The sequence below is a fragment of the Simochromis diagramma genome, unplaced genomic scaffold, assembly GCF_900408965.1.
Source record: "Simochromis diagramma unplaced genomic scaffold, fSimDia1.1 OVJJ01000205.1, whole genome shotgun sequence".
NCBI classification, from domain to species: Eukaryota; Metazoa; Chordata; class Actinopteri; order Cichliformes; family Cichlidae; genus Simochromis; species Simochromis diagramma.
In genome coordinates, this window is record NW_024386782.1 from 18,195,240 (window position 1) to 18,207,742 (window position 12,503).

Genomic DNA, 12,503 nt, shown 5'->3' on the forward strand with positions numbered 1-12,503 from the left:
GCAACAGGTCCGCTAATAATAATCTGAGGTCAAATTTAGTGATATCATCAGCACACACATATGCCCTCTGCGTCCACACAGCTGTTGCAGATTGGTTGCTTGGCTCTCTGCTGCTTTACATTGCAAATACACCCGTGTTTACATTTGCTCTGCACTGACAATGGTCACTATGGGTTACCTTGACTCACAACACAGGTAACCAATGAGATCTCGCAGCATGGGAGGGGAGGGAGGGGTGCGTGTGTTTGGGGTGGGGGTGTGGGGGGGGTGGGGGGGGGAGGGTGCTCAGTTCTCTGGAAAAAAGAAAAGAGGAAGCGTGAACTGACAACGACTAGAAAAAGAAGAAGAAAAAAAATCACCATGATCTACGCTGATCTGTGATCTCACGTCTGCGTGACGCACTCTCTCTGGTGGCTAGACACTGACAGGAGGGAACTGATCCCACGCCTGTAAGCAGATGAAGGTTCTGTGTTTGCCAAAAGTAATGAGAACAATTTCCGTTTCCCTCTTGGATCTTGCAGGCAGCTGCTGCTCTGTCACATACAGGCACAAGCTGTAAACACAAAGGTAAGCAGACTGCTTCTTATTCCATACAACAGGCCTACTACTCTGTATAGTATAGAAAGGAGACACAGAAAAAAGACCAAAAGAAAAAAAGAACTAAATATAACAAAAGAAAATGTTAGAAGACGTTTGGGTGTATGACTGTATGCTGCATGACATGTGCTGAAGAGAAAGTGAAAGTACTTTTCAGAGAGTGTAGGGTTTTGAGCGCGGCTGTTTGACTCTCTATAAATGCTGTGCCAGAAAATGTAGATTAAAAGAAAGAAAGAAAGAAAGAAAGAAAGAAAGAAAGAAAGAAGAAAGAAAGAAAGAAATACCTTTCCAATGATTTACTTTCAGTGACGGCTAAACCACTCACGTGTGCACGCGAGGGAGGTTGTAAAAACAGTATTGCGACCACCTCTGCTGTTCTCTGGCAGACCATATTTTACTGCGTTCATTTAACAAGGCCTGGTTACCCCAAGCAACAAGAGGGGCTTATCAGCCGCTGCCTCTCTTACCATGCTGTTATCAGCCTGGCCTAGTTCACGCACACACATATATATATATAACACTGCTCCTTTCTGTCAAACACACCCGCACGCTTTCTATCTCAGTCTCTGACTCTCTCTCATGCGCACACACACGTAAACTGGGGAATGAATGTTATGGGGGGCTTATCAGTGTCCTTAGGGGCCTGGCAGCCACTTCACAGACTCAGATCCCAGTGCAGAGGCCACAGAGACAAACCTATGTGACCAGAGTGCTGATGAACACAACATACTGTGAGAGACTGCAGGCTGCAGGGCACGGTAACAATGAACGTATACATGTGGCAGCACAAAGGCAAGGCCCTGGTGGCTACTACTAAAAAAAAAATAAAGAGAGGAAGGGACAAATGTTTCTATTAATGTGTTCTGTTGGGGTGTGACGAGTGAAACTTCACCGCCTTGTTTACTTCAATAGAACAGAAAATGCAAGCTGCAGTCTTCATGTTTTGTACTTTGCACTTGTATTCACTGGAACTACACAAGCATGGCAACTTGCCATGCTGTATAACCAGAGCAGACTTGCAGGTTAGGACGTACAAAAAAGCTATTAGTTATGTTCATTATGCAGTTTATCTTGGCTACAAAAGGCAAAAAAAAAGTTTAAAAAACTAATCATAGTAATAATAATTTGAAAATAAAACCATCTTGAAATATGTTAGAGAATGACTAATTCAACTCGCCATTAACTACATTGCATACTAAAATGTCCATTATCAAAAAAACATTAACTTACATCAACTATATTACTAATATATGTCATAATAGGACATTAAACTCTATTTATTCTGCTTAAAATGATATTAAACACGATGGAAATGTTATTTATAAATGGCATTATTTTAGACTGTTACTCTGTTATTCTGCTAATTTACAGTATAAAATTATAGCACCGAGTGCTACAAATGTCTGTTCAAAGTAATTGTTAATTTAGTCATCTTACAAGTCAACAGCACATGCTATGCAACCATTAGATGGCTTAGTGATCAAAGACACAGCAAGCTTCTAAGATAATATTGAAATGAGGCTTAATGCTATTGCAATTGTGTTTGCATAAAAAACTATCTGATAACAAAATTTGTATTGGTAACTTTGCCAAGACGTAACACTATAATAAAACAGGATACCGCAGTCAAATCCAGACCTCAAAGTATCATATTATTGCTGTTCTCACACTGCAGGCTTACTTGTGGTTCCTACAGGTTTGATGTAATGAGCATTTCTTCTTCACTCACCTCTTTCCTCACCCTGAGATGAGTGCATTTAATCTAAAATTAACGCATTCAAATAATTAAAATATTATTAAACTCTGGCACTTTCCACCATAGTCTGTCTCTTGCGCTCTCTTTTCTCTTTCCCCTCATCCAGTTGTTCCAGATGGCTGCCCTTCATTGCCGGAGGTTTCTTCCTGTCAAAAGGGAGTTTTTTGTTTCCAGTGTTGCCAAGTGCTTGCTACTAGGGGGTTGTATGATTGCTGGGATTTCTTTCTAATGCTGTAGGGTCCTTAAATTACAGGACAGAGTGCCTTGAGGTGACTGTTGTTGTAATTTGGTCCTATATGAATAAACTTGGATTGAATTGAACTGAAATGAACTCAGGCACAGTCATTAAAAAGCCACAACAACATACCATGTATGATTTACTGTAGGAAAAACACAGTACTAAAAATGTTTTACAATTCACAGAGTGATACTGGTGATATTAATTTTTTGTTACTAAACTGCTGGTTCCAGCCCTAACATCAAGTGATGCATATTACATATGAACAAAAAAGGACTACTTTTCCTTGCTGACTTCTTCTTGAACTTCTCTTGGTTTTGGGAGTAAACTATCCCCCAGTTCGCTAATGTCCCACCTAAATCATTGAGTGCCAAGTGGCTGCAAACATCACAGGAAATCGAAAATGAGAGGACCACTGCTGGCAAAGACATGCTGGCAGTGGTTTGGCGCAGGAACTCAGGAAGCGGTGCCTCCTAACTGAGCTGTGCTTCCTGCGTGATAACTGCGTGATAACTGACCCAAACATATTTTGCCTCTATCTCTCACACGCATACACCAAGACAAAGAAAACCCACACGTTCTCCATCTATTTAAAAAGGAAAAAGAAAAAAAAAGGACCTGCGATACTATTTAGGTTACAGAGGATTTACAGGGTTATAATGTTTAGAATGGATTATCTTTGAAGCCATTTGGCCACAGTGCCACAAAACCTAAATGTTGGGATGATCTTCAGAACAATGATGCTGAAGGTAAGTGACGGAGTGGCAACAGTGCTCGGAGCCCACGGTAGAATTTTGCAGGAGGAGGCAGCTGTACTGCTAAATTCGCTTAAAGGTTAACCGAAACTTGGGAATTATTAAACAGCGAGTACTGAAGAGAAGGGCTGGCATTAGAAGCAAAGGGAAGACAAAGGAATTCAAGGGAATTAACAATGTTGTGATGGTCAGATACAAGAGGAGGGACAGAAAAACAAGCAACCGGGAGAGAATGAGAGGGAGTAATGCAAAGGAGTTGAGTGGGGGGTTGCAATTTTGTGCTAAACGTCCCCTTCACGGTCATGTCGTGAGGAATGTGCACAAAATGGCCCTGAAAGCCAAAAGCTGAACATTGTGCAAAGACATGATGTTGTCACCCACCCAACCAACCCCCTCGACTCACACCGCACACACAGCCCAGACACACATTTCACTGCAAACGCTTCCTTCCTGTTGCTGGTTTAGCCCAGTTTAGAAGACAGATAAGAGCAAAAGAATGAGACGTGTGACAGAGGGGGGAAGCAAATTACGATGTTCATTTCTCTGCATCTGAGACCAGAGACATTTCAAACACATAAATAAATAAATGTTCGGCAATGCCCAAAAAAGTAAAATTGTTCACAGCCTAATTTTAGCGTCTGCAGGTGTGGTCATGGTGTTTGTTTTTGACTCTAACAGCTCTTCAACTCCCCCACCTCACCCACATATTTTTGTGTGTGCCTCTCTGTTCTTCTCTGGCAGGTTCAGTCAGACCACAGGACAGTTTAGCACTTCCTCATTGAGAGCCAGTGCAGAGTGAGCGGGTGAGCGCTTCCTGTGACGCCTCTGCATCTCTGGTCAATAATTACACTCACATCACTCTACTACTACCAAGCCTCGCTGCATGGAAGGACGCAGGCTGCATCCCATCCAGGGGGAAGTTCTCTGACAAGTTATCTGCGTGTTCATCGGAAGGATTGTCTCCAGAAACGGGACCTGCCGTGATTCGACAACACATCAGACCTCTTCACTTCTTACCAGACTTCAAGGGGACGCTGTGATGCTATCCTCGCCCAGTTAAGAGTTTGTACGTGTGCTTTGGGACATTCAGCCATGCTGCAACAGTCAGAGCTCATCTTTGACTTTGCCAGTGACCACTTTAACATGTCACAGGTGAGTCAGAGCTAGACAGTGATGAACTTCTTTGTGTGGAATTGCTGGCAAACTTCTGATGTCGTCTAATTTCATGCTGTTTTTGTGTCCTGCAGCTGGGGGGTTTCACAGATTGCCCTGCAGTGATTGTAGAGCAGGTTCCACATTCACACCTGTTTTCATATACAGGTCTAGCGTGTGAACAGTCACAGGATCACCAGCAGCTGGTCAAAGGTCAGCACACACACACACACACACACACACACGAAGACATACGCACTCACTTCAGCCTTTCTTTACCTGTCAGGCTCACATTTCATGATAGAAGATCCCCTGTCGTCTGCGACACGGTGCAATTCTTTTTTTTTTCTTTACAAAAAGAAAACGAAAGTTTCTATTCAAATTTTATTTAAAAAAAATTAAAAGTAATTCGCGGTTTCGAAAAAAAAAAAACAGCCTTGCTTTGCACATGCGTATTCTGCCCCTCGCGCACATGGACCACCCTCCGCTGAAATTCAGGAAGTAAAAAAAGAAAACATTCCTGGCTTGTTCCTGGGGGGGAAACAACAGTTAAATGAATCATATTAGGATGTAGACGTGGTCAAAGCGAGCTACAGCACACATGCTATAGCTTGTTCCTCACACGAACATTTGAAAAGTAAGTGATATCGCCGTGTCGGGTTATATTTCCGTCAGTGTTCAGGTTGGAGGGAGCAGCTGAATCGACGCATGGCGAGGAGGAGGCTCGGTTAACTTTAGCTCACAGTAACAGCAGCACTTGTGGATAATTTACAGACACTTTACTTGAACGTTACAACCGTTTTGGGACAGCAGCCCATCTCGTATGTTTCTCTAAACGTGGCGGTTTGTTGTGACAGGCGGTGGGTTTGCTTCTCCCGACGGCAGAAAGTGTTTTCGAGTCCACGACAAAACAGCTGTTAGCTAGCAGATGTTTTCTAGCTCACTGCTTCTTCACGGGCAGCTCATCACACACACAAACACACACAAACAAGATGCTCATAAAAAAACACACACACACGCAGATTCCCTTTTGATCATGTTTAGCCTCGAGGACATGCACGTGGGGAGATGTAAGCTGTTAGACAGCACAGCGTCGTTGTGAAGCTAACAACCACCCGAATATGAGTCTGTCAGTGTTATTTACCTGGACGGAAAGCACTTGAGGTCAAACTGCTTGGAGTCGGTGACCGAGACTCTGTGTCATTGAGTTTACTCAAGAGCTGCACTTCACTAAGCTCTTTGTTGTCTGTAAGAATTCCAGCTTACTCTGTGCTCTTCCATCCGGCTGTGTTTTGGAGGCAAATATTCTTTGGACTTCTATTCTAGTTTTGTTTTTTTAATTAATTATAGAATTGGCTTCATTTGCTACTGATGTGAACATTAATGAAAGTGAACTAATGCTGGAAGAGCTTGTAGCATCTGCATAATAATTAAATGTATTTGTGTTTTTCTTCTTTTTTTTTCATTCCCAAAAGAAGGGAAGTGTAAAACAGAGTGCAATTATTTGCTGTCACGTAAGCCTTTTTTTATTTAACTGAAATCAGCATAGCAAAAACAAGCCAGATGTTTGTTTTTATCCAGCCATCACACATAAGCAGCACATAGTACACAAAGTTTATAGTTTATAAGTCATGACTTGGCTTGAGCATAAGCAGTACTTATATGTACCCATGCTGCATTCTGCTCATTAAATATATTTTACCCTACAAAAGGAAGCAAATGAATAAATACATATAAACATCATCAAAATTATTCACATCAGTACAGCTCAAAAAATAGCTTATATTTGGATTACCAAATGCGAATTACGCAGTTCGAAATGTTGTCTTTCATAATTTACCCTCAAAATTAGATATACATCTATTATATATAGTATATATAAGCATCACTCATGCATTAAAAATCTCTGTAAACATTCTGCGAGTGTTTAGAATTCACTCTAAATATTATTGTCGTTTTTTTAATTTGTTTGGAAAATGAAATTTGATAAAGGATTTCATCAGTTTGATGCCTGTGTTGTATTTTAAAATGTATTCAGATGTTTTAATGGATGGTGGGTCTGGACTGCAGACGGGCCTGTTTAACAGCCACCCTCTTTTACTAGTGATCCACGCTGTTGTAACATGTGAAGAACATTGTCTGGATTGTCTCGGTGAAACAAAAATTGTTAGTCATCATGTTGTCCTTCAAAACCTGTTTATCTGACTCAGCGTTAGTGATGCCCTTGCAGATGTGCTGGTTTTTGTTGTCATGTCACAGAGGTGACTGTAGCTCAGAAGGTAGTTTTCCACTAATTGGAAGGTTGACAGTTTGATTCCTGGCTGCTCCAGTCTGGTTGCCAAAGTACCCTTGTGCAAGATACTGAACCTGAAGTTGTTGTCTGTCCAGCTAAGTATGAATGCGTGTGAATGTTAGACAGAATGCACTTCGCCATAGAAAAAAATACTTGTGTGAATGAGACATGTATGTATAAAGTGCTCTACTAGAGTAAAAAAGCCCTATATAAGAGTAAGCTCGAACCAGAGAGCGGAAGCCTTTCTAAAATTTGCTAATATGTTGAGGGTTTTTATATATAAATATATATATATATATATGCATGGTGGTTTTAACCTTTGTGGCTAGAAAGCAGTTGAGTTTACTGACAACAGTTTCAAGTGTCCAAAAGCACATGTTTCGACTTCTACCACAGAACTGTCCAGTCTGTTTTTAATGCCGTGATGTTCATATTCATTTATGCCAAATTTCTAAACGTTATAATTGTTGCTAAACTTTGCCTGTTTAGTTTTATCTCAATAACGTTTTTGATGCCTCGCCCAACAATAAGAAAAAAAAAACCCTAATAGTTTGTAAATAGAAACTACATCTGCAGTTACTAAGGAGAACCTGGAAACGTTGTTTAGTAGCTCACTGTTATATAGTTGTAACTATTTGCATTGGACACACTCCAATTTTACATCAACAAAAACAAGTTTTACTCTTTGATAATTCTTTGTGGTTGTTATTTTTTGTAGTGGAGCCATGTGAAAGTGGGGAGGAAGAGACCATGGAGACGCTTGTCTCTCCTGACTCGTTACTCAACATGGAGTGCGCTGACACCCTCTCCCTGGAACACTACTGTAAGCACAGCTGTGTTCACCTCGAGCATGCTGTTTCCTGATTATTTTGGTGCAAGATTTTATTTTTAGGCATTACAGTGCTGCTGTTTTTTTTTAGCAAATCTGTTTCTGAACCCCTGCAGCGCAGACCTTCTTACCATCGCTTGGCGATGTCATCACTACTCCTGTTGTGGGGGAGGAGCTTGTGGGAACTGTCAATCAGTCAGAGTGGTCGTCGTTGCACAGAAACAAGCCTGCGTCGCAGCTGCGGTCCAAAAAGAAAAGTCAGTAACTTTCCTGCACAGCTTCTTGTACGGGTAGAATTTCGAGGGTAAAATGTTTGTGACTGACTTTGGACTGCCTGTGTGTGCAGGCAGGAAACCTCGACATCGAAGAGCAGAGTCTCCCACGCCAGAAATTACAGTAAAGAAGGACAAATACAACAAAGGTATTGTCAAACAGAGCAAGACCTTGTTCCCTATAAAGCCACAGCACAAGTCACCTGACTGCACCTGAAATGATATAAATGTGTGTGCACCTCACCCCTACCAAGTTCTGCAAGTAAAATTATGCAACTGTGCTTGTTTTGGGGAAGCGTGCTATGAAAGTAGGTCTTCACCAAAGTGATTTAACCCAAATCTCATCTGCTGTTTTTCTTTTTCGTTCATGCGCTTTAGGCGGAAACACCCTTTACCTGTGGCAGTTCCTGATGGAGTTGCTGCAAGATAGACAAGTCTGCCCTCGTTACATCAAATGGACTAATCCTCAAGCGGGGATCTTCAAGCTGGTCAACTCAAAAGCAGTGGCCAGGCTGTGGGGCAAACACAAAAACAAACCAGATATGAATTATGAGACAATGGGCAGAGCACTCAGGTACAACACGGCAGCTCCCAGATAGAATTGTAATGTTCTTTGAAATTTCTCTCTCTGTAATTTGAAAAAATAAATAAATAATAATAATAATGAACAATCATAGATGTCAAAAGTGCCTTTTAAGGTCATTTATGCTAATTTTCCTACATTTTAACTCGGGGGTTTTATTAAGCACAACTTGAAAGCAAAGACATAAACAGCCATTAACACGTTTCCTAGCTTTGGCTTTGTACAAGTAATGGCACATTTAAGAGTGTGAAGTAATCATTCAGTTTACAATGTTTAACAAATTTATTAGAATACCACTAAATTAGCAGTATTGTTAATTAGCAAAATTATTTTTTAATGTTTGTGTTTTAATGTTAGTCTATGAGCACACACAAGCATTAAAGCATTAAAAATGATATTTTTAATGCTGAAATACAATAATTGTTGTTAGTCATGAATTTTCAACAGAGCACAATGTTGTTACTTTTTGATTAAGATGCCAAATAATGCTTATTTACTTACATTCCTGAACATAAAAAATAGTTTTAGTGCTTGAGCAATATGCCTGATTCGCTCCCGGCTTCTCAGAAAAGTCCGGTGTGTTGCCCCAAATTTGGGTATAAAAAGGTGAATTGAGTTTGCTGTTTGTCTAACACGTAACAATATAATTTGTAGTTTTAAACAAACTTTTGGCAGATTTCAAAATATTTGTGTTTTCTTGTTTTTATGACAGGTCTAATAAATAGTAGTGCTTAATAAAATCAAATGGAAGCTTATTGTACAGTCTACTTGAGTTTGATCCTGCTTGTCAGTACTAATTTAACCTTTTTTCATTTTTAAACCAGTTTAACTCATTTAACTTTTAATTTATGCATGTAAATGCAACTGTTTATCCAATCTAGGCTAGTAAGAAAGGGGCAGGTATGGAACCTAATCACAGTACACCAAGAAAACGGTATTCTGTATTCAGTAAGACAGGATTAAAATGCATCGATAAAGAGTCAAAAATATATTTTTGACAAAAAACAAAAGGTTTTTTTTGTCATTTTAATTTGAGATTTTACAAATGAGACGTGAATAATTAAAAACTGTAGCAGATTTGAAAGCTGTCGGTTTCTGTTTTTTCCATGCAGGTACTACTACCAGAGAGGCATACTGAATAAGGTTGAAGGCCAGCGCCTCGTTTACCAGTTCACCTCTCTCCCCAAAGACATGATTTACATCACCGATGGAGATGGCATCAAAGAGGAAGACGACGAGGACCACGATGACAACAGCGTCAACGACGAAGGCTTGAGCGACGACTCTGACAGTACCGTATCGTCTAGTGACCATTCAGCGGAGGAGCAGGAAGATTCTCAGCCACCGCCAAAGAAATCGTCCCCCGTCTCCGGCCGCACTCCCGCTTCACAGCGCACCAGGCCCGCTCCCAGGCCCTCAGCTCAGCGCGACACCGTCCTGCGCCCCACCAGCTCCAGTTTGATCCAGGAACAGCATCTGCCTATCGTGTCGGCTGAGATGCTACGCACGCTCCAGAACCTGCAAAAGGTCCAGTCTCTCAAACCCGCCGGTCATGCGTCAGTCTTCAAAACGGCTCAGCTGCTGGGGAGTCTGTGCGAGCGGCAGGCCGCCGCCTCTGCCGAGGTGGCCATAGGGAGAAAAGGTGCGCCGGAGATGCCCGAGAAAAAGTCGCACCCAGGACCAAAACCTCCACAGCTTATGCCTCTGATTAGCTCTGACCAATACAAATAACAGGTGCCCACTTTCTATTGAACACACAGATGCCTGTACACTCCACTGACTCAGGACCACTTACAGGGCTGCACTTTGCTATGACAATGCTGATTTAAAAACAAAGGGACTTTTGATGTAGAATATTATTTTAGATCATAAGTACAGATCAGTGCTTTCTCGCAGCGCTGACAGGAACCAAAATCTCACAGCAGTTTACCTTCTCAGCTTTGAAATCTGATCATTTCGCCTTATTGTCATTCTGTGTAGCCCTTTGTTAAACCAACACCAAAGACAGACATGCACTGGAATCTCTGGCCTCTCTGCACTGCCTGCAGACACTTTCTCTGCTTGCACTTCAGCTCCAGTGTCCTGGAAGCAATTATCTTATCACCACACTGTGCCCTTCGTCTCTGCCTTTTGCTCTCACTTTCTCCTACGTTGTTTAGTTTTGTGTCTTTATGCTGTCACGTGCTGAAGCATTCCTTTGCCTTAAAAGTGGCTTTGCACTAATGTTTACCTCTGCTGTATATTTCTTCTGAAGTGCCTGAAGATGTCAGTCCATCCTATTCCTGGTAATCATAAGGGAAAACATTCCATATTGTTATTGTTATTATTATTGTTGTTGTTTTTTAAGATTGCTGCATTTTTTTGTCTGCATTGTGAAATGTTGAAAACAAGGGATCACTGTTATTTTTTTCAAAGTAGTACTTTAGCACTTGCGCTGTTTATTATTTGTTTATCGACACCATTGGACTCTTTTTTTTCTATTTTCTTCATGACAATCACCAGTGAAGTGGCCTTGTAGCCACCCTGCCTCCTGTAAAATGACAGTGCTACTATTTAGCTTTTCCCTTGTGCACTAGCTATCCATATATGAGTGCATATATTAAACTCAGAATCCTCTATCTGTATGCGTCTATTACGCACTGTAGGGCCTCAACATTAAAACCACTGTGCTGGCTGAAGTGAACATTGGTCATTTCGTTACAGTGCAATGTTTGGCTGGCATTCACGTGGGTTTAGCATCGAGCTCAGCGTTGCAGAAGGCGCCAGCAGCGGCATCTCTGCACAAAGCAGACCTACATATTACCAGGCTGGTGGTTTTAATGTTTTGGCTGATCTTTGTGTACTGTATACCTGTGAAAGCGCCTGACTTGTTCTTTTGATGCCATTTTTTTTCCTTCCCTCAGGTTTATAAAGCATTTTTGTGCTGCACATATTATGTACTCTATGCAAGAAGTAAAAGTGAAATTGTTAGTTTATTATTTTCTCTTTGGCCGGTCTTAGCGTAGGCTCACGAAGCTGGCTTACAAACTTCACCTCACTCCAAATTTTTAAAAAAAGCGACTGAAAGTTAGGCTGGCTTTTTGAGAGGCTAAACTTGGCAAAGAGATGCTTATAAAGTAACTGTGCCTGCAGGGAACTCTTATGCAGAACTATTTTCACTTTGTTAAACCATGTTTGTTTTGGGGTTTTTTGCCCCTTGCTTTTCAGTGTGTGTCCTGGTAATGTCTTACCTTAATAGATTTGTAAGCTTGTAGCAGAGCTCACTCTGCTACAAGCTCCCTCCGTGGAGCTTGTTTTTTTGTTTTTTGTTTTTTTTTATGCTGTATTGTGTTTGCTTTCATGCAGTCCAGTGATGTTAAAGCTAATCGTCTATTATATGAAATAAATTTACATTTGTCATTGTGTGAAATCCATAATTGTTCCTTTGAAAGACTCGGAGCATCAGTAGACATGATGAGTGTATATGTCACATTTGAGCAGTGCGTTCGACTGCTGCTTTATTAGTAAAGGCCTAATGCAATGATACAGATCTGCCAGAGCTACTTCTACAGAATTCTGACACAATCAGTTTGTTTTTCTTTTTTTTTTTGGTGTTGTCAGAAAGGTGTTAATTCTATTTTTGATTTGGCGAAGTTGTTTTTTGGCTTAACACATTAACACTGAACAAGCTGATGTAGGTTTTCCCAACTGATACCATAGTTTGCATCTCTGTTACCTTGTCAGAGGTCAAGCTCTGTGAAAATCTTGTGAATATAGTAACTGAAGAAAAATGTCACATAGGCTTTTCAAATTGATACCATTGAGGAGATTGTAGGGGGCTTAGGGGTAGCAATGGCGACCACCAGTCTTTTTAACATACCAATGGTGCTAATCTGAGGTGGCAGAAGTGCAGATACCTCTGTTAAAAAGTGCTCTGGTAAAAGTTAAAGTACTGATTTGACTTCTTTACTCAAGTAGAAGTGAAAAGTACATGCTCTGAAATGTACTCAAAGTAAAGTAGCTCTTTGGAGGACATTTCTATACCAGCT

At 40.9% G+C, this 12,503-nt stretch overlaps 1 protein-coding gene across 3 annotated transcripts; it reads left to right on the plus strand.

Moving 5' to 3' along the window:
- The first annotated feature begins 304 nt into the window (after positions 1-304).
- LOC120727885 (ETS-related transcription factor Elf-1-like) lies at positions 305-11,523 on the plus strand. 3 transcript variants are annotated; one of them, XM_040022485.1, is made up of 8 exons: positions 305-567; positions 4,088-4,498; positions 4,594-4,711; positions 7,510-7,614; positions 7,737-7,877; positions 7,967-8,041; positions 8,271-8,466; positions 9,588-11,523. In XM_040022485.1, the coding sequence occupies exons 2-8, from the start codon at positions 4,439-4,441 to the stop codon at positions 10,204-10,206; spliced, it is 1,314 nt and encodes a 437-aa protein (XP_039878419.1). In that variant the 5' UTR covers positions 305-567; positions 4,088-4,438; the 3' UTR covers positions 10,207-11,523. The 3 variants fall into 3 exon arrangements, with proteins under 3 accessions (XP_039878419.1, XP_039878420.1, XP_039878421.1); XM_040022486.1 differs by lacking the exon at positions 305-567 and adding an exon at positions 1,979-3,340; XM_040022487.1 differs by lacking the exons at positions 305-567; positions 4,088-4,498; positions 4,594-4,711 and adding an exon at positions 4,789-5,135.
- The last annotated feature ends 980 nt before the right edge of the window (positions 11,524-12,503 follow it).